At 43.2% G+C, this 22,222-nt stretch overlaps 1 protein-coding gene across 4 annotated transcripts in view; it reads left to right on the top strand.

Annotated features, from left to right (window-relative positions):
* upf2 (UPF2 regulator of nonsense mediated mRNA decay) overlaps positions 1-22,222 on the top strand; it is a 147,821-nt gene that overhangs the window by 88,053 nt on the left and 37,546 nt on the right. For all 4 annotated transcript variants that reach the window (XM_041202154.1, XM_041202153.1, XM_041202152.1 and 1 more), the window contains exons 18-20: positions 4,440-4,603; positions 9,499-9,597; positions 21,875-21,973. In XM_041202154.1, the coding sequence (XP_041058088.1) occupies positions 4,440-4,603; positions 9,499-9,597; positions 21,875-21,973 (362 nt within the window). The remainder of the gene's footprint in view (positions 1-4,439; positions 4,604-9,498; positions 9,598-21,874; positions 21,974-22,222) is intronic.

The following is a 22,222-nucleotide window of genomic DNA, read 5'->3' as shown; positions in this document are numbered from 1 at the left end:
ATCTCCTAAAACCTAAAACATCAAAGCCTTCAGACCACATGTCTTTAACCTAAGATAAAAACAAAAAACTGGGGATGCTGGAAATCCAAAACAAAAACAGAAATACCTGGAAAAACTCAGCATGTCTGGCAGCATCGGCAGAGAAGAGCAAAGCTGACGTTTCGAGTCCTCATGACCCTTCAACAGAACTAAGTAGGAATAGGAAAGGGGTGAAATATAAGCTGGTTTAAGGGGGTGGGGGTTGTGTTGGGACAAGCAAGCAGTGATAGGAGCAGATAACCAAAACATGTCACAGACAAAAGAACAAAGAGTTGTTGAACGTGGTGATATTATCTAAAAGAATGGGCTAATTAAGAATGGAGAGCAGGACAAGCAAGGTAGCTCTAGTGGGGGTGGGGTGAAATAAACCATGGGTGGAAGACCTGTAGGACATGAAATGGGAGGGCAGTTGGAGAGGTTCAGAGGGCTTTGCTAAATTCCTGACACTTCACACGCACCATAGATGCTAACTGACTCCTTTCCTATGTGGTGTGCTCAAATGACGTAACATTCACTTTTCATTTTGAAGGTTAAGATCTGAAATCTATTTAAATCTATGTTCTAACAACCAAATTCATTGACTCCGTAAACTCTTAATGTATGGATGTGAATTCTATCCTGACTAAATCCAGGTCAGGTGTAAGTTTCACTTTCAGAACAAGTCAGAGGTATTCACAACATTAAGGTTATGAATGACTGACAGTTGCATTTTTTGCCCTCTTGTGGATAACAAGGGCCATTTTCTGTAGTATAAAGTGTTGTCACCAGCCAGTGGGACAAGGTACGAGCCAAAAGCCTAACACTATGATCCTATCCTCCTCCACGCAATTACACATGATAGCGTAGGTTCTTCCGGTTGTCTGGGAGGCAATGGAGCAGCCCTCAGACCAACCTGGTCACCCTATCTAAATCTCCAGTTGTTAGATGCCTGAGATTTTGTTGGGCCGATGGTGGTCTCATCCACGGGCCAATGAACCAGCAGGGAACAGTGCCCCTTCGGGCACTTAATTGGCCGCCTTTGGGTTTCCCCACAATTGTGGTCCAAGTGTTAGCCAATCAGATGCTGGCAATGTCTCGTTCCACCCCCTCCAGTGGGATTGGTGGCTGCTGGTGGTACTGAATCCACCTGAGGGCCAGGATCACAAAAGGACTGACAGGCTTTTTTCTGAGCGGCCTTCTGAGGGCGCGGGGGACCTGTGCGGCTTCCATTTAATCCCTGAGCTGCCACGAAATTGCAGTTTGCTCAGGGATAATGGGTGTAAATTGGCTCATTAATGAACTTAATTGACAATCTACTGCTGGCAGCTAAGAATCCTGCATCAGTCTCTTCTAACTTAATTGGAGGAGGTGGGGGAGGCCTTTAAGCAACCAGTACAATTAACACACCACAGTTAAGCATGGCACAGCGAGAGACAGATCTGAATAGGAACAGATGGAAACATGTTTGTACTCAAAAGAGTTACAACTCCCTCTACTTTACCCTGATATGGTGCCTCAGCCCCAATTTTTGAATAGTATTGTCGTGCTGCATCAGTTGACATTTTTTTCTATTTATAGTAACAACCAATCTGCGTCCTCTCTGAAATTGCTAATTGCAGCCAAATTAGTAATTCCAGTTAGTGAAAATTTTATGTTTTCAGCCCATGCCATTAGGAATTCATATCATCATAGAATCTTATGACACAGGCTTCTGAAATGCATAAAGTACTCCCTCAGTCGCTGAGCATCAGCATGGTGTTGTTCTTAAGGTCTGGAGCAAGGCTTGAACGGAGGATGGTTCTCTGACTCGGAATGCTGCCGCTGAGCGAAGACTTGATCTGGTGATTTCCTTATTTTTCCATCGTTTGTTATTGCTCACTAGTGACCTGCATAAAGGAGTGTTGGAAAGAAAGTTGGTAAAATATAATTAATTGAGTCATGGACAAGTTCACATTGTCATCATTTTTTGTGATGGAAATATCCCGCCAATCTTTTGACTGATTTCACTATTGTTTATTCTTGCATTTTTTTTAATAATCACCCTCAGAATGTTGTATTTTCATGAGAGTTGCTACATATGTAATTAATGATTTAACAATTTTTGTAGTTGTACAGTATCTAATTTATCCCCATTAGCAGAACTTGCTATTTCAATAGGCCGATATGTTTTCTAAATATTCCTTTTCAACCTATCCAGTATAGCTTTATTTTGAAATAGAAAAAAAACTGCTGCCCTTCAGAGCTCTTTGAAACTTGAACTTCAAAGATTAAGGCGTGTTTCATTCCAATTCCATGTTTTTTTAAACAAGATATACATGAGAGTTTGACAATTTCAGCCTTGGCCATGTGGAATGATAAACAAACCCCATTTAACAATTTTTATCTCTGTATTTTTCCTCCTTTATCTAAAGGGTTACTGTGCAATGAACAATGTGTTATTTCGAGCAAATCGGTTGATGGGTTTTATTATTTTGTTCTTGTTGTCCAGACAGACTCAAGATCTGGTTACAGTCCCAAGTCTCATTCCAAAGTTGTGTGTGATTTAGACATTTAACATTGTCTCGGGTTCTTTTTAGCAGAATGATAAATTAAGCGTTTAAACCAGGGTACGCAATAACAACAGAAAACTATGGCAAAGTACGGGAGATCAGCCAAAAAAGAGAAAGATAATTAATGGTTGAGGGTTAATTCATTCAGAATTCTGATATGCTGTAGTTTTACTTCAGATTACCAGCACTATTGCATTTTCTTTTTAACCTGCACAGCAAATATTCCCTCCTCCCCTGTCTTTATCTAACTCTCTCAATTTCAGGTAACAACTCTCTGATGAAGAACATTAAAATGTTTTTGAGATTAATTGTTGCTTTGTATTGAGGGGATTTACCAATCTTCTGAATAATTCTCCCCTCCTTATCTGATTGAATTTGGCATTTTGCAAGGTGTGACAATGTCCTTGAACTTTTCCCGAGTCTAGTGTAGGAGCTGCAGCATGCTTGAAATAATTTTGCTATTAAATGGTGAAGGATGAACAGCTGTGATGACTAAAATGTGTTAGGTGCAATGAGTTCAAGCAAAGTTGACAAAATCTACTCCAACGCTATACCTGTATAATTCTTATTGTAATAAGATATTTCAGAAAGATCCCATCCAAGAAATTCCTTGTTTAATCCCTGTCAAAGATCTATGAGATTTTGAGGGGGCATGACAGGGTGGATGCTAAGAGGATGTTTCCTCTTGTGGGGGCATCTAGAACTAAGAGGGCACAGTTTCAGAATAAGGACTCTTCCCATTTAAGACAGAAATGAGGAGGACCTTCATTTTTCAGAGGGTTGTCAATCTTTCGAATTCTCTTCCATAGGGAGCAGTGGTGGCTGGGTCAATGCACATATTGAAGATGGAATTGGACAGATTTTTGATCGACAAGGGAGCCAAGGGTTAAGGTGGACAGGCAGGAAAGTGGAGCTAAGGCCACAATCAGATTGGCCAAGATCTTATTGAGTAGCGGAGTTGACTCGATGGGCTGAAAGGCCTCCTATTTCTTTTGTTCTTATCTGCACAGACCATTTGACCCTCCTTCAGCTGTGCTGTTGTCTCATTTTCTCTTGAGTTCATCCTTTAAATGGTTTGCCCCATTGGTGCTGAGTGGCCCCTCTAAAAAGGGCTGGGAGGTAGCATAAGTAACTTGAATGTTGCAGTTCTGAAAAGTGGAACTAGTGGCAGTAATGAACTTGAAGTCATGCATATTTATCTAAGTCTTGAGTGTGAAGATTGTAGGTTCAAGCTTTACACGTGTACATAGGTATGAAATGTAAACTGACATTTCAGTGCAGACCGAGAGGGTGCTGTCATTTACCTAGGATAAGTAACTCTGTCCGTTCATATGGTATCCAGTTCCACATCGTCACAGAATAAGCATTAATTTAAGTGTGCATGTAGCATGGTAAAACATCACCCATAGTTTTTGTTTACCCACACTTTGTGTGTGTATTGTAAGTTTTGTGTAGACACATGATTTACTAATAATGAATTGCAGATGTCAGCTTTTTTGTAAATGGAAGTGCTGAGTGGAGTCCAGGATGTTATTATGATTCATTATGTCACAGAAAATTGCCAAATGAACCAGTTTCCACTGAAGTAGTGGTTAATTGGAGGAATTGGAATTGGCAGAGCACTTACTTGGTCCTTTCACCACTGAATTAGGGGCACGTGTGAGGATCTAGGAATGAAAAGCAAAACTGAACTAATGACAGTTCCTTAAATTCCTTCCAGTAGATTATTTTGGCAAAGTAATTGCGCTTGTATTTACTCTAAGGAAATTTCATATGGTCCTTGGTAAATGTTAACCAGATATCTGGTTTTGTAAGACTTAAAAAGTCAGTTTCTAAATTTTTTTAAACATTGAATTTGGTATATTTTCGTAGGCCTTGTTATTGATGGGAAAGATTCCAAGTCAGATAAGCTGTCTGGTCTGGGAGAAGGAGAAGAAAACCAGGACGATGATGATGACGATGAGGAAGAAGAGGGCGGAGCAGAAACAGAGGAACAGTCTGGGAATGAAAGTGAAATGAATGAACATGAAGAAGAGGTACGATATCTATTGATCGTCAAAACGGGTTGTCTTAAATGGATGGTAGACTGGAATGAATGATTGATGGTGGATTTCCACTGTCAAATTGGTTTTGCCAAGCATCACGTTGTTTTAATGCTGACACATTGCGCATTAGTTTAAAAAGAAATAATAAGCAGTTATTAAATCATCCTCAATATTGTGACTTTTTTTTTACTTAATAAAAAGATGTTGGAAGGTGACATATCAGTTGCCCCTTCCAGTTAAAACAGAACCTCCTGGATAATAATCTCGGGATTACTACCTGAGCCATAGGAAAAGTGGCGTAGGGTAAATAACGTCAAGGAGTTAAATGTGTAGCTCAAAGATTGGTGCGGGAGGAATGGGTTTCAGTTCATGGGGCAATGGCACCAGTACTGGGGTAGAAGGGAGCTGTTTTGGTGGGACGGGCTTCGCTTGAATCATGCTGGGACCAATGTCCTGGCGAATCGAATAACTAGGGCTGTAGAGTGGCTTTAAGATTAAATGGGGGTGGATGGGTTCTGGAGAGGGGATATGTAGGCATAAAAAGCAAAGGATATGGCAGCATTGCAGGGCAGCTATTTAGGTAATGATGCCAAGAGTTTGATAGGAAGGGACAGAGTGTACAAACATTAAAAAAAAGCAGCAAATAGGGTCAAGAGAGGGGAAAGTATGGTATAAAGGCAAACTGAATGGCTCTTTACTTAAATGCACACAGTATTCGTAACAAGGTAAATGAATTAATGGCACAAATAGAGCTTCATGGGTTCGATCTTATACCATTATGGAGACATGGTTACAAGGAGATCAAAACTGGGAACTAAATATTCAGGGGTATGTGACTTTTCAAAAGGACAGACAGGAAGGAAAGGGTGGTGGGGTAGCTTTGTTAGTATGAGATTGAATAAGTACAATAGCAAGAAATGATCTTGGATCTGAAGATGTAGAATCCATATGGGTGGAGGTAAGAAATAACAAGGGGAAGAAGACACAGATGGGAGTAGTCTATAGGCCCCCTAACAGTATCTATAGTGTAGTGCAGAGAATAAATCAGGAGATAATGAGGGCATGTAAAAAAGGCTGTACATTATTCATGGGTGACTTTAATCTTCATGTAGATTGGGAAAATCAAATTGGCAGAGACAGCCACAAGCAAACAAGGACAAACAAGGCACGGGAATACACGATGAATGGTAGGACCCTGGGAAGTACCGAGGATCAGAGGGACCTTGGTGTGCACGCCCATCGGCCCCTAAAGGTAGTGGGACAGGTAGACAAGGTGGTTAAGAAGGCATATGGGATACTTGCCTTTATTATCCAAGGCATGGAATATAAGAGCAGGGAGGTTATGCTGGAACTGTATAAAATGCTGGTTAGGCCACAGCTAGAGCATTGCGTGCAGTTCTGGAATCCGCATTATAGGAAGGATGTGATTGCACTAGAGAGAATGCAGAGGAGATTTACTAGGATGTTGCCTGGGTTGGAGAGTTTTAGTTATGAGGAGAGATTGGATAGACAGGGGTTATTTTCCCTGGAGCAGAGGAGATTGAGGGGGGACATGACTGAGGTGTATAAAATGATGAGGGGCATAGATAGAAGTTTAGCAGAAAAGACAGTTGAAGAACAATGGCAGACGCTTAAGAAAATAGTTCATGACTCACAACAAAGATATATCCCAGTGAGGAAGAAGAATTCTATGGAGGGGATAAACCAACCATGGTTAACCAAGGATGTTAAGGATAGTATCAGTTAAAAAAAAACAATGTGTCAAAGATTAGTGGCAAGCCAGAGGATTGGGAAAGTTTTAAAAACCAACAAAAGATGACCAAAAAAAATAAAGAGGGAGTAAATAAACTTTGAGGGCAAGCTAGCAATAATATAAAAATGGACAGTAAGAGCTTCTTTAAATATATAAAAAGGAAGAGACAGGCCAAAGTGAACATAGACCCCTTAGAGAATGAGGCTGGGGAAATGATGATGGGGAACCAGGAAATGGCAGAGGAGTTGAATAAATACTTTGCATCAGTCTTCACAGGCCTGATGAGTTGCACCCTAGGATATTAAAGGAAGCAGCTATGGAGATTGTGGGTGCACTGGTAGTAATCTTCCAAGAATCATTTGATTCTGGAAAAGTCCCAGAGGATTGCAAAACTGCCAATGTACACTCTTATTCAAAAAGGGAGGCAAACAAAAAAAACAGGTAATTATAGGCCAGTTAGCTTAACATCTGTCATTAGGAAAATGTTACCGTCTATTATAAAAGTAGCAGAGCATTTAAAAATGCATAATATAATCAAGTAGAGTCAGTATGGCTTCATGAAGGGAAAATCATGCTTGACAAACTTATTAGAATTCTTTGAGGAAGTAACAAGCACGATAGATAAAGGGGAACCAGTAGCTGTAATATATTTGGATTTCCAAAAGGAGTTTGATAAGGTACTGCACATAAAGCTACTTAATAAGATAAGAGCTTATGGTGTTGGGGCTAGTATATTAGCCTGGGTAGTGGATTGGCTAATTAATAGAAGACAGAGAGTTGTGCTAAAGGGGGCATTTTCAGGATGGCAACCTGTAACTAGTGGAGTGCCACAAGGATAAGTGCTGGGGCACAATTTGAAAGCATGGTGTCCTGCCAGTATTCCTTAACCAAATCGATCAAAAATAGGTTAATTGACCATTGATCTCATTAGTGTATGAGAACTTGCAACATTTGTCGATAAAACAATTTAGTGTGCTTATGAAATTAATTAACGTGAAGTACTTTAGATGTTTGAGAGGTATTAAGATGATGTAGCCTATTGCTCTGAATTCAAACTTGCTGAAAAAAAGAAAGACTGCATTTATAAAGCACTTTTCATAATCACCGAACATCATAACAGCTTTACAGTCAATTAGTTTTAAAGAGTAGTCACTAGTAATTTGAAAACACAGCAGCCAGTTTGTGCACAGCAAACTCCCACAAACAGTCTTGTGATAATGACCAGATAATTTATTTATGTGATGTTAGTTGAGGGATAAATATTGACCAGGCCACTGGGGAGAACTCCCCTACTCCTCTTCAAAATACTGCCATGGGATCTTTTACATCCACCTGAGAGGGCAGACTGGACCTCTATTTAATGTCTCATCTGAAAGATGGCACCTCTGACAGTGCAGGCTCCCTCAGTACTGCATTGGAGTGTCTGTCGGCCTTGACTTTTGTGCTCAGGTCCTGGAGTGGGATTGAACCCACAACCTTCTGCCTCATAGTTGACAGTGCCACCAACTGAAGCACCCATTAATTCAAATGAAAATCATTTTTAGCACAAAGTTCCCTGTCACCGGATTATTTACATAGTTAACTTAAAGCTCAAACACATTTTTTTGTTTTATTTTGTGCAACCTATGGAAATGTAAACCAGACATGTTAAACCTTGAGCCCAGCTCGCTAATGTGATGTCTTATTGAGCAGCAGTGTTACTTGCTTGGCTCTTTTAAAAATCTGGCAGCTGTTGACACAACCCCAGATGAGTTTTGAGCCTCAACTGGCTTGCTGAAACAGTGGCCTTTTTGAAGCTGCTTTAATGTAATCTGTGCCAGTTTTGGGTGCTGTGCAGGCCGCTTGCAGAATGGCTAGCCTTGAGGAGTTCAGGAACAAATCATATGTAAGCTTGAAAAGTACGATAAGCACCACACACATGCTGATGTTTTCTCCATGTGGGAGCAAGATGTTTTGTTTAAAATAAGTTGTGGACAAAATTACAGGCTATGCAGTAGTAGCATGATCCAGAGATCTGTTGAGCCTCTGATCTTGTCCTGTTTTCAGGACTTACTAAATGACTTTCTTTCGTGTTGCTTAGAATGCCGATTTTGTTATTTAGTGCTGTGTTAATTAGCGCCCTTTTTATAAATATATTGGATTATATCTGTTTTGGAACTGGGATAAGGGCTAACTGGGATCAAATATTATGGAAAGTGATGGTTTCTGAGCTGCAACCTTGGAAATAGCCTTTTAAAGGAAGGCAATTAATTTACAATGTGTCATGTAGGATGTAAGATTAGTTGAGTAATTTTTTGGCAGGGGGAAATACTGCAGAAGAAACTTGACAATACCTTTATAAAGCTCTGGTTAGGCCAAACTAGAGTATTGCAACTGGTCCTGGTCACCACTTTAGGAAGAGTGAGTGAGTGCAGAGGAGATTTACCAAAATAGTCCCAGAGAGAGGGGACTTTAGCTACAAGGTTGTAGAAATTGGGCTTGTTCTCGTGGAGCAGAGAAGATTAAGGGGAGATTGAGATGCAGAAGATTGTGACAAGTTTTTGGATTTAGACAAGAGATGCAGGGGGGAATGTTGGGAAGAATTTGTTTATGCAGCAATCTCTGCCAACGATGGTGGTGGGCGCAGAGATGATGAATGATTTCAAAAGAAAGTTGGATGGGCACTTGAAGGTAATAAACTTGCAGGCTACTGGGATAGAGCAGGGGAATGGGACTGCCTGGAAAGCCGTACGGAGAGCTGGCATAGACATGATGGGCCAAAGACCACCTCCTGCACCATAAATGACTCCATGACTCTATGGTCTTTACCTCTGGAGAATAAGTGAATAGGGTCTTGAATAAGCATGTTTCATCCAAAGAAAAATAGCCTGAATTAACTGTTTTCTTATCATCTTGTGTAATTATTTATTTGAACACGTAGCTATAAATCATCCAATAGAAGAGAAGTTTCTTTTTTTTTCTCCAGCATGCTTGTGTATGAAATAGAGATGATGCTAGGTTAAACTAGCCAAAATGTTTGATCTATTTTTATTAAAAGAAACAACCCTTTAAATTCCCATAATCTAGTTATGGCAGCTAGTTGAGACAACCCTTTGACAATTTTTTTTTGAGCAAAGTATGTTTTTTATTTTAGGATGCTTCTGAGAATGAAGAAGATGATGAAGAGGAGGAGGAAAACACAGATTACCTGACAGACTCCAATAAGGAAAATGAAACTGATGAGGATAACAATGTAAGTGTAATTAGTGAACCCAGTTAGAACAGTCTGAAATACTTGCTCTTTCTTTCCCAAGCTGCTACAACTGTGACCCCTTTCACCAAAAGCAACTGATTTAATTTTGGTTGCTTGAATACACGGAGGATATGCAGCACATGTAGGCTGGAATTTTCTGCCCCTGTTGGCGGCAGGCGAGGGGGCACCACATGGTGGTAAGGCCAAAAATTGGTTTCACCTCATTGTGAAACCAGCTAGCCATTGTCTGCTCCGCCCGTCAATGGCAGGCTTCCGTTCCTGCCATCCAATATCGGGAACATGATTTCAATGCATTTGCATCTCATCATCTCGCCTGCCTGCCAGAATCATCCCGCCACATCAAATTTACCTCCCTTGTTGGCGTGACCTCAGAAAAATGTGATTCATAACAGCATTTGAAAGGCGTGCACCTTGCGAGCTGAACTTTGAGGGGAACTCAGGTGAGTGCATACTAACGTTGCGCAGCGCTCGCGAGGGTCCCCCATTCAACTTCAAGGAAGAGGCTGCGCACATTCAGGCAAGGGCACAGGCAGGTTGCTTTTTCCTGGCTGGGGCAAGGGCTGCACTGCGGTCGGGACAAGGTGGAGAGGGTGATGGGGGCAATGCAGCACAGTCTGATGGTAATGCACAAGCACATGTTAGTGGGGCAGAGTGCGGGAGCAGCCACACATTAGGGAAATCTTGTATAAAGTGAGCATTCTTCCACATCTGAGACAGTTCTGGCGAAGCTACGTTGACATGCTTGGAGTCAGGCCTCTAGCTTATCTGCCCACTCAAGTGACGCAGAGGCATGAAAGTGCCACTAAATGCTGCTGAACCTTTTACTCCTTGGGTACAGACTGCAAATTAATGAGTGTTTTAGGGGGCTGCAGAATAATTGGACAACTGGGCAATTTTTACGCCAGTGGCTCCTTCCAGAGCTCCACAGGTGACCTCCGCAGGATCTCGCAAGCCTCCACACACAAGTACGTCCAGGAGGGCACGGGTGCCGTATTCGCAAGGCATACAGCTTTGTGCATTTTGACTAGGTCAGGCAAGCCAGAAAGCTAGAGCACAGGGATTTGCACAGATCTCTGATTTTCCACATGTGCAGGGTACCATCGACCACAATCACGTGGTTCTTAGATCCCAGTGGCAACAAGCAGCGCAGTTATGTGAACCACAAGGGCTTCCACTTGCTGAATGTTCAGCTGGTCAGCATCCACAGAAAACGCATCCTACAGGCCTGTGCACGATTCTCAGGGAGTGCCCACGACTTCTACATTGTCAGTAGGTCTCAGTTCCCTTACGTCTTCCAGGGTCCACAGGGGCTGCAGCGTTGGCTCCCCGGGGACAAGGGCTACCCTCAGAGTATGTGGCTGATGATGCCCATGCTGCAGCCTCAGAATGCAGTAGAGAGAAGGTACAAGAAGGCTCAAGCTGCAACTCATACTTCGGTGGAGCAAACCATTGGGTTGTTGAAAATGAGGCTCCGGTCCCTGGACCGATCTGCGGAGCCCTGCAATATAGTCCACAGAGGGTGTCACGCACCATCGTCGCCTGCTGCGCCCTACACAACTTGGCACTGCAACAGAGGGAGGAGCTGCCTGAGGAGGAGATGGAGGAGCTGCCCGTCTCCCATGAGGAGGACGGAGATGAGGGTGATGAGGTCCTCGAAGGCGAGGATAATGACGATGAAGCCATCACGTTGTCCAGACGAGGCAGGTATGCCCGGGAGGCCCCTCTTAGCCGCTGGATTCATGGATAATGATGATGACATGCAGTGAAGACACTTCACAGATCCTCACATTGCAACTGCGAACGTTTGATTCCTGTCTGGCTGACTGCAGTGCACATACCCTCTGTGGTAAGGCTCCAATCATGGAGACGCAGCGAATGCCCACTGTCCCTACAACCCAGGAGGATGATGACATGTAGTGGGGACACTCCATTGATCTTCACATAGCTTATGTGAATGTCTGACTCCTGTCTGGCTGATGGCAGCTCACTTGTGTTCTGTGAGCAGGATCATCATGGAGATGCAGCGGCGAAACTTTTAACTTCTCCTGGTCCTATGGAATCCTTCGTGAGCTGAACCCTTCAGGGCCACACTGTCACCAGACACAGATGCTGATGGGATGGAGGGCCAGCCGCATCTCAAAGGTGCCGAGAGCGCGCGCACACAAAATGATGGAACTCTGGCCCAGGTCACTCTGGCAGCAATGATAAGCCCCATCAGGGTGCAGGCATGACTGATGAGTCCAGTGACTGTGAAGGCACACCATCAGTTTGCTGGGAAGGTTGCATAAAGCAAAGGGAGGAAACCCAAGACTGCGACACCTGCCTTTATCTTGTGCAGGAACCAGGCTTCCACTTCAGACTGACATGAACACTGCTCATCATAACAAGGAGCCATAGACGGTGACGTTGTTGGGAGTTTATTTACAATAGCCGACATTATGTACAAGTGATTAATGCCGGTGCCCATGTGAGACCACACTTAACGTTCCTAACCCTGCTGCTACGTTTTGGTGCCCCCTCGACATCCACAGCAGAGGTGGAGGCAGCCTGCTGACTACTATGCCCTTTCTGTAATGACCTTGGTGGGCCTCCTCTGGAGGTCAAAGACCTGGAGGGCCCTGGCCTGCCTTCAGGGTCCTGTTGTATGGCAGTGGCACCTCCTTAGCCTGTGGAGCTGGAGCTGTTGGGGTCACAAGATGAGGGGGTTCCGATGGATCGGAAACTCCCAGAGTCACCTGGGTGGATGGCCCCAGGATGTGCACCTGCTGATCTTCCTCCCTAAGGTAGCCCGAGGGCCCCTGGCCGACTCCTTGAGGAGAAGGGGAAGCTGGAGTGAGATCAAGCTGCCCCGCACCCCTCTTGCATACACACTGTTGGAGGCCAATTATGGCATCAGCGATGGAGTTCAGCTTGTGCAGCAGTGCAGGACCAATGTCCTGGACCAAGGTCTCCATGGCAGCCACCATCCTACCAGTGTTGACCTCGGTTCATTGGCATGCTGGCGCTATCACCTCCGACTGAAGGCGACAGACTATTCCATCATGCCTTGCCATCTGAGATGTGCTGCAGACATCCCTTCCTGACGCTCCTGAGCTTGCCTTTGCAGTGCCAGCAACTGAAGTATGACCAAGTCCAGAGGCTCGTCAACTGACTCGGACCCAGCAGATTTCTGGCCTCCAACAGTCCTCCAAGTGCTGGAAAAATGGGAAGTCCCTGCCTCCGCCTGCTGTGGATCAGACAGTGCGATGTGCTCACCAGATTGTGATCCCCGAGGCTATTCTGGAACGAGATCGTGCCGAGTGGCTTTCTGTGCTGGTGAAAAGTGTGGGTGAGGTCTGTGATGGGTCTTCACTTAGGGTGTCATCGGATTCTTCTTCTGAGATGCTTTTGGGTCTTGAGTCGAGGACCTGGCTCATGGACATCCCCTCCCACCCCCCGGCTGCTTCCCAGATGTGACTGTGAAAGCAAGAAGCGATAATTGGTACATGGCAGGGGACTGCGGAACAGGGAGACTCACTCACAGCATGGTTGTCTGATGGATGTTGCACTGCTGAATCATCACTTTGTTGAGCACTGCCGACCTCACCATCAGCAGAGGGACAGTCCAGATTGTCACCGGCCAGCTGGATGACTCTATTTTCAAAGCCTGTGAGGACCTTGATATTAGGCATTCCTCCACCAATCTGCAACCTCTCCCTTTTATTGTGTGCCAGCTTGTCCTGCAGGAAGACAGATGGAGAGAGTGTAAGCAGGACACCTGCAAGGCCAGATGATAAGGATGCCTGGCATATTTGAGTGATGAGTGGTGCCATGGACGGGATGAGGACACGATCCACAGGGCAGGTGAAAGTGCGTGGGAGAGAGTGAATGGTGATGCCCCATGGCAATGAGTGAGATACCTGTGGATGTGTGATAGCCTTGTAAGTGTGTGAGTTGAGAGTGATAAGAAGAGCGACTTATCCTGACAGAATGGAGGAGATCATTCATCCTCTTTCGGCATTGGGTGGCTGTCTGCTTTTGCAGGGCTTTGGCACTGACCACCGCTGCCACCACCTCCCATGCTAGATGTGTCACCATGCTTGCTGGCCTTTTCCCATAGTGGGGTAGAGGACGTCACAGGGGGTCTCTACAGCATCCAGCAGGTGCCCGAGGGAGGCATCACTAAATTTGGGGGGCAGTGTTTCCTCCCTTCGGCAGCCATGACTTTCCAGCAGCATCCAATGCCTTGGAGAGAACTAGCTCTGTGCAGGGGCGGACTTTAAATAGGGCACCCGGATTACTGAAAGCCTGAGATGACAGTGGGGTGGTGAATCAGAGGTCACCCCCGCCAGCGACCTGGTGTGTTTCCCGGGAATGCATTATTAATGAGGCAGACGTGCCGGGAATAGGACGTTATAATGCAGAAAATCGCCATTGTGGCCGGTGGGTAAAATGCCCCATTTCCTGCCCGCAACTGCACTTTGTGCAAATCTGGGACAATTCTACTGTACTGCATAAGGACTTGTAGAAAACATTTGGTACAGTGTTGAAGAGGAGGCCTGCTGCAAAAATTCAAGCCTATGGTAATCTGGCACCTTAGCTTTGTTAACAGGCAGGGAGCAAAAGGTAAGGCTTGATGGTGTTGCTTGGATTGGAGAAGGGTTGAATGTGTTGTATTCCAGAATTGGTCCTGGGTCCAGTTTGTTCTCTGTATGTGTATGGCATAGCCAACTTCAACTTGGGCACATGATGTTGAAATTTGCTAACTATACACAAGTAAAATTATCAGCCATGGCTCAGTTGGTAGCTCTCACACCTTCTGACTCAAGTTTCTGGGTTCAAGTCCCACTCTAGGGCTTGAGCACAATCTTCAAGGCTGACACTCCATTGCAGTACTGAGGGAATGCTGCACTGTTAGAGGTGCCATCTTTCAGATGAGACATTAAACCATGGCCCCTTCTGCCTGCTCTGGATGTAAAAGATCGCATGGCACTATTTTCAAAGATGAGCAAGGGAGTTACCTCCAGTGTTTCGGACAATATTTATCTTTCAGTCAACATCGCAGAAGTTATCTGGTCTTTATTGCATTGCTGTTTGTTGGACTTTGCTGTGTGCAAATTGGCTGCAGCATTTCAACGGTGACTGCATTTCAAAACGTACTTCATTTCTGTAAAGTGCTTTGAGATGTCTGGAAGTGAAAAGTGCTATAAAAACGAAAGTCTAGATTTGCAGAATGAACAGCAAGGTAGAATTTAAGGTGGAGAAGGGTAATTTGATACATTTTCAGAGGAAAAACAAGGAATGGGAGGATACAATCATTCAACACTGAAAGGTGTGGATAAGCTGAGTGACTTACGAATTCAAATACATGGTTGCTTGAACGTTTAAAGAAGAGGCAGCTATTCCTAAGAGTTTTGGGTTTTCTGATAGCACATCACAGAATGATGCAGCACAGAAAAAGAAATCCAGCACTTCATGCTTGTGCTGGTTTTGTCCTCTACGGTTTATAAGAATAAAAAGGTAATGATATTGTATTTGTGCCAACTCCAGAATTCTCATCAATCTGACACAATTTTTTATTTTATTATTAGAACATTCGTTGCAATTTGTGTTGTTTCTGACCAGAGAAGGGCTTAATAATTAAGAGCAGGAGTAGGCCATTCAGCCTCCCAAGACTGTTCTGCCATTCGATAAGATCAGGACTGATGTAATTGTGGCCTCAACTGCACTTTCCTGTCTACCCCCTATACTCTTCGAGTCACTTGTCAATCAATATCAATATCAACATATTCCATGACCCAACCTCCACTTGTCTCCCTATTCACTTGCTGCACCTTCATGCTGATTTTTTGTGATGCAGGCACCAGGACACCCAGATCCCTCTGTGCTATAGAGTTCTGCGGTCTCTCTCCATTCAAATATACTGTATTCTTTATACTGTTTTTCTATTCTTCCTGACAAAATGGGCAAGTTCGCACTCCATCTGCCAAATTTTTTCCCACTCACTTAACCTAAGTGAATCCCTCTGTAGACCTATGCCCTCTTGATAACTTACTTACCTACCTTTCTTTATGTCATCAGCAAATTTAGCTATCATACATTCAGTCCCTTCATCCAAGTCATTAATATAGATTGTAAATAGTTGAGACCCCAGCACTGATCTCTGTTTCATTCCGCTAGTAACAGCTTGTCAACTTGAAAATGGCCCATTTATCCACACTCTCTGCTTCCTGTTAGCTAACCAATCCTGTATCCACGCTAGGATAAAAACAAAATACTGCGGATGTTGGAAATCTGAAATAATGGACTCGAAACGTTAACTCTGTTTCTCTATCCTCAGATGCTGCCAGACCTGCTGAGTTTTCCCAGTGTTTTCTGTTTTTATCTCTACCCATTCTCATATGTTACCACCTACACCTGAGTTCTTATTTTGTGAAGTAACCTTTGAATGTCACAAATGCATGTTTAGAAACTAGTTAGGGACCTCCTGACTTCCCAAAGCCTGTCCACCATGTACAAGGCACAAGTTGGGAGTGTGATGGAATACTCTCCACTTACCTGGATGGCTGCAATTCCAACAACACTCAAGAAGCTTGACACATCCAGGACAAAGCAGCCCACTTGATTAGCACCCCATCCACAAACATTTATTTCTTCTACCGTAGCAGCAGTGTGTACCATCTACAAAATGCACTGCAGGAACTCACCAAGGTTCCTTCAACAGCACCTTCCAAACCCACTATCATCTAGAAGAACAAGGGCAGCAGACACATGGGAACACCACCACCTGGAATTTCCCCTCCAAGCCATTCATACACCCTGACTTGGAAATATATCGCCGTTCCTTCACTGTCGCTGGGTCAAAATCCTTGGAACTCCCCTCCTAACAGCACTGTGAGTGTACCTACACCACATGGACTGCAGCGGTTCAAGAAGGCAGCTCACCACCATCTCAAGGGCAATTAGCGATGGGCAGTAAATGCTGGCTTAGCCAGCGATGCCCACATCCCATGAATGAATAAAAAAAACTGCTCAGTCACCCATTATCTAAAAACAAGAGAGGAAATTTTCGGGCAAAGGCTGCTTCTAGGTGACAGTAATGGGGAGGTTGACTGCTTACGTATGCAGCTTGAGATTGGTTAGCTGGAAAGATACCAGGATCAGCTGGGCAGAGAGACTAAATTGGGCAGAATAGAGGGTTTGATTGGAAGGGCCAAGAAGTACAATTACACCTAGAGGCTGATCAGACTTGGTATTTAGCATATGGTCACAATTAGACTACAGCAAAGATTTGTATCCAACAGCACCTAAGTCAGAACCTAACCATGATCTGAAGCTTGAGTAATAGACCATGTAAATAAGAGTAGAAAAATATAACCCTCCTTTGTCATCGTGGGGATTTGATTCATCCAAGATGCCATGTAATTGACATGGAAAGACAAGCGGATACATAGACGTATATATTTACAGTTGTGTATATTTACCAATGAAATCTAAGTAATTGGGGCCAATACACCTGAAGACTGCACCATTTAACAAATACAAAATGTGCACTTTCATCCCAGCTGTACAGTATAAAAGCAGTGGTGAGGGTGTGACATTTTTAATCATTCCACCCTATCATTCTTTATATATAGTTTTTTCTTTGTAGTGCTTAATACTGGTACAGAAAATGATCCCAAGGAAAGTTTGTGTGTATTCCACCATTTTTTTTCCCCTTTAATGTGATAAATTTGTGACATTGCACTGAGACGGTTTTTAGGGCAGTGAGATTTAGTGGAAAAATAGTTAGGGCCAGTTGGGAAATTGGAAGATTTTAATCAGGTCACAAGTAGAACTTAAAAAATGCTTAGATTCACTGCCATTTATTTCTTCAAAATGATATCTTGTCATGTAAAATACAAAATTGATTATGAAAGATTACTAGTAACAGTAAAACCATATAAACACCACATCTTACATTTATTTTGACAGTGATGGGCAGAAGCTATCAGATTTCTCCTGTCCTTTCTTTCAAATCCCCCAGCCTATGACCCCTCCCACTGATCCCCATCCCATCCTCACTCAGCTGTAGCTAGGTACCTTGCTGACCCTGGGCATCTGGTGGGTACATTGTTGGCAGCTACCATCGCTACACCTGGCTTCATGGCAGGCCTTCCAAAAAGCTGGCAATGCAGGGCCCTCAGTGGCTCTCCAGCAAGTATGAACCCCTCCCACCACCACTGTGTGGATTCAATTTTTTCCCCTCTCTTCCTGCCTGCAGGAGAGGTGGCCTGAGGCCTGCATAGTGAATACCACTGCTTTAGGGTTTTGATACAATCTACTGTAAGATTGACGTGAATCTTTAGTTAAATTGCTGGTTTAGCTATCCTTTGCCAGAATTAGCTCAATCCCGTCAAGCTCTCTTGCTCTCCTTTGCCAAACCTGTCCACTAGTTTTTTTTAAAAGTAATATAATCCCAGGCTGTGTCCCTTTGCCTGCAACTGCCTTGTTAAACACTTCGTCCTCTCCCAACCATACTCTCCTCCAACAACTGTGAAGAGCTTGTGGATTTCTGAGTGACCAATTTAGATGTCACCTGTTTAGCTGTTTTTTCTGTCTTTCCCCAACACCCATTCCCATAGTCCTCAATCTCTATAAAACTCTAGTTTCTCTCCAGTCTCCCTTCATGCCTTCTATGAACTGAACCTGCTGCTCTCTTGAGCCCTTCCTTACCAAACCACTAATCACCAACTTGCCTTCCTGGCCCCGTTACATATATACCCATTAGGAGGCAGGAGTAGGCCACTCAGCCCCTTGAGCCTGCTCAGCCATTTAAGATCATAGCTGGTCTGATTGTAACCTTAACTCCACATTCCTACTCACCACTTATAACCTTCCACTCCTTTGCTTATCAAGAATCTATCTACCTCTGCCTTAAAAATATTCAAAGACTCTGCTTCCAACGCCTTTGAGGAAGAGTTCCAAAGACTCACGACCCTCTGAGAGAAAAAATTTCACCTCATCTCTATCCTAAATGGGTGACCCCTTATTTTAAATAATGACCCCTATTTCTAGATTCTGTCACAAGAGTAAACATCCTTTTCACATCCGCCTTGTCAAGATCCCTCAGGATCTTTTATGTTTCAATCAAGTTGCCCCTTACTCTTCTAAACTCCAGTGGATACAAGCCTAGCCTGTCTAACCATTCCTTATAAGACAACTTGTCCATTCCAGGTATTAGTTAAGTAAACCTTCTCTGAACTGCTTCCAGTGCATTTACATCCGTCCTTAAATAAGGGCACCAATACTGTACACAGTACTCCAGCTGTGGTCTCACCAATGCCTCATATGAATGAAGCATAACCTCCCTACTTTTGTATTTAATTCCCTTTGCAACATACAATAACATTCTATTAACTTTCCTAATTACTTGCTGTACCTGCCTACTAACCTTTTGTGATTCATGCTCAAGGACACCTAGAACCCTCTGGATCTCAGAGCTCTGCAATCTCTCACCATTTAGATAATAGGCATCATTTTTAATTTTCTGCCAAAATGGACAATTTCACCTTTTCCCATGTTATACTCCATTTACCAGATCTTTGCCCATTTACTTAACCTATCTATGTCCATTTGTAACCTCCTTATGTCCTCTTCACAATTTACTTTCCCGCTCATCTTTGTGTCATCAGCAAATTTAGCAACCATACCTTCAGTTCCTTCATCCAAGTCATTTATGTAAATTGTAAATAGTTGAGGCCCCAGCACTGTTCCCTGAGACACACCACTCGTTACATCTTGCCAACCAGAAAAAGACCCTTTTATGCCTACTCTTTGTTTCGTGTTAGGTTGCCAAGCTTCTATCTATGCCAATATGTTATCCCCTACACCATGAGCTTTTATTTTTCATAACCTTTGATGTAGCATTTATCAAATGCCTTCTGGAAATCTAAGTACAGCACATCCACTAGTTCCCCTTTATCCACAGCATATGTTACTTCCTCAAAGAACTCCAATTAGTTGGTGAAACATGATTTCCCTTTCACAAAAACCATGTTGACCTGGTCTGATTACCTTGAATTTTTCTAAGTGCCCTGCTATAATGTCTTTAATAATAACTTCTAACATTTTCCCTTTGATAGTTGTTAAGCTAACTAGCCTGTAGTTTCCTGCTTTCTATCTCCCTTTTTGAATAAAGGAGTTACAGGTGATATTTTCCAATCTAATGGAACCTTCCCCAAATCTAGGGAATTTTTGAAAATTAAAACCAACACATTAGCTATTTCCCTAGCCACTTCTTTTAAAACTACAGGATGAAGTCCATCAGGACCCAGGGACTTGTCAGCTGGTGGCTCCAGCTATTGCTAGCTGACATATAAACAAACCCATTTCTTTAAGCACTTCCCCTGTCCTTTCAAAACTGACATCGTTAGACCCTCCACAAAAAAACATGCCATTGGCTCCGGTGCATTCACTATTTTCCTGTTCAAGATCCTTAAATATGTTTCGTTTTTCCAGATCTGTACCTGTGTCTCTGAAACTCCTTGCTTGAATCCCTCTAACCCATTCCCAAAGCACTGAAACTGCCCTAACCAGAGTTACATATGGCACTTTCTGTTATTATGGCCATGATACATTATTCTTTGATGTTCTCCTCTATTTCTCTGGAGCTTTTGATTGGCGTGATCACACCTTCCCTTCTGAATGCCTTTGCCTTTCCAGCATTGTACAGCTTAATGGAATTGCCCTTGCTTAGCTCTATTCTTACTTATATGATTGAAGTCAGAGCATCTCTAACAATTACTTCTCTTCCCATCACTGCTCCGACCATTGAACCTTCCATCCTTGACTCCTCTCTTCATTATTCATTCTGTCCCTTGGCAACAACATCCACGGATATAGGATCAGCTTCCACAGGTACAGGCAGCATCTGGCTGCAGCTTCTGTTATCTTTCTCAGTCCTCCCACTGCTCTCTTCAACTGAAGTCCTTGTCCATTAACTTTCTCCAGCTGAACTTTGAGAAGATTGAGACCACCAACTTCAGCCCCCAGTAAAATTGTATTCCTTTGCCTGCTGTATAGTCAGTCTGATGAACCAGACTGTTCACAGCTCAGCATCCTGTTTGACCACTAGCTGAGTTTTCCATATCCTCCACATTGCAAAGATCGCTTAGTTCCACCCCTAACATCTCTGCCTCTGCCTCGGCTCATCTGCCATTGAAACCCTCATGTTTTTTGCCATCTCTAGGCTTGATTACTCCAGTGCTTTCCTGGATGACTTCCCATCCTTAAACCCTCTCATATACTTCAGATCATCCAAATCTCTGCTACAATATTTTATTCCGCACCAAGTCTGACTCATCCAGTATCCTCATATTCTTGTTCAAATAAATTGGCTTCTGCTCCCCCAACAGCTCATACTCAAAATTGTCATTCTTGTGTTTAGATTTCTGTATGGTATCACCCTATCTCTGTATCCACCTTCAGCCCTACAGCCCAGCCGCTGACTATCAGGTTTCCTTTTCGCCCCCGTGAAACATCTTGGGGTATTTCTCAATGCTAAAGGCACTACGTAAATACAGCTTCCTCTTGTTTCGGTCTCTGTGTTGAGCTTTGTAATTGTAATGCATCACTCAGTTCAGCAAAGAGGCAGTGTTTTGGGGAATAATTTAGATTTCCCAGTGTTTAGGGTTGTGAAAATGGGCCTATAAAGGTTTTATGGTAGAACATCAGAATCTGAGGAAGTACAGGAGGAGAAATAAACTTCTGAAGGACCAGATTAGGGCCAATATTTCTTTATGTATCATGTTTGTGAAGCAGGAGAAACCTCTGACAAATTTGCAGGTTCAAGCCACTCGCCATCCTGGTGGAAATATATCGCTGTCCCTTCACTGTCGCTGGGTCAAAATCCTGGAACTCCTTCCCTAACAGCACTGTGGGTGTACCTACACCACATGGACTGCAGCAGTTCAAGAAGGCAGCTCACCACCACCTTCTCAAGGGCAATTAGGGATGGGCAATAAAGGCTGGCCTAACTAGTGACACCCACATCCCATAAATGAATTTTTAAAAATTGCTGAAGATGGACTGAGTATGCTTTGATAGTTTTAGAAAGGACTTTTTAAACTTAGGTACTTTTGCTAAAAGGCTGAAAAGTATGTATTTTCAGCAAATTCTACATTAGATTTCTAGCATGTTTATACAAATTTGGGATAGGATTTTTTGATGTCTGTTATTAGATGCCAGAATTAATAAAAATACTCAAGTCAGCGGTATTTATATTTTTGTTATGCAGGAGGTGATGATCAAGGGTGGAGGCTTAAAACACCTTCCCTGTGCAGAAGATGAAGAATTCATTCAAGCTTTGGATAAAATGATGCTCGAGAATCTGCAGGTACTTCATGCACATAAATTACAATCTGTCATGTAAACATTCAGATCATATCAACTTGATGAGTCCCTGAAAGTATACACTGAAAATTTTAACCAACATTTTTAAGAAGTTCTGTTTTAAGCTAACAACAGCAGAAAATGCTGAAAATTCATATGTCCATTTGTATCAGAGAGAGGTCTTTAACATTTTGTGTTGAATTGGGGAGAAGGGGAAGTAGTTGTCACATGTTGATGGCTACTAGATAAAATT

The sequence above is a fragment of the Carcharodon carcharias genome, chromosome 13, assembly GCF_017639515.1.
Source record: "Carcharodon carcharias isolate sCarCar2 chromosome 13, sCarCar2.pri, whole genome shotgun sequence".
NCBI classification, from domain to species: domain Eukaryota; kingdom Metazoa; phylum Chordata; class Chondrichthyes; order Lamniformes; family Lamnidae; genus Carcharodon; species Carcharodon carcharias.
This window is presented reverse-complemented; position numbering and strand designations above follow the sequence as displayed.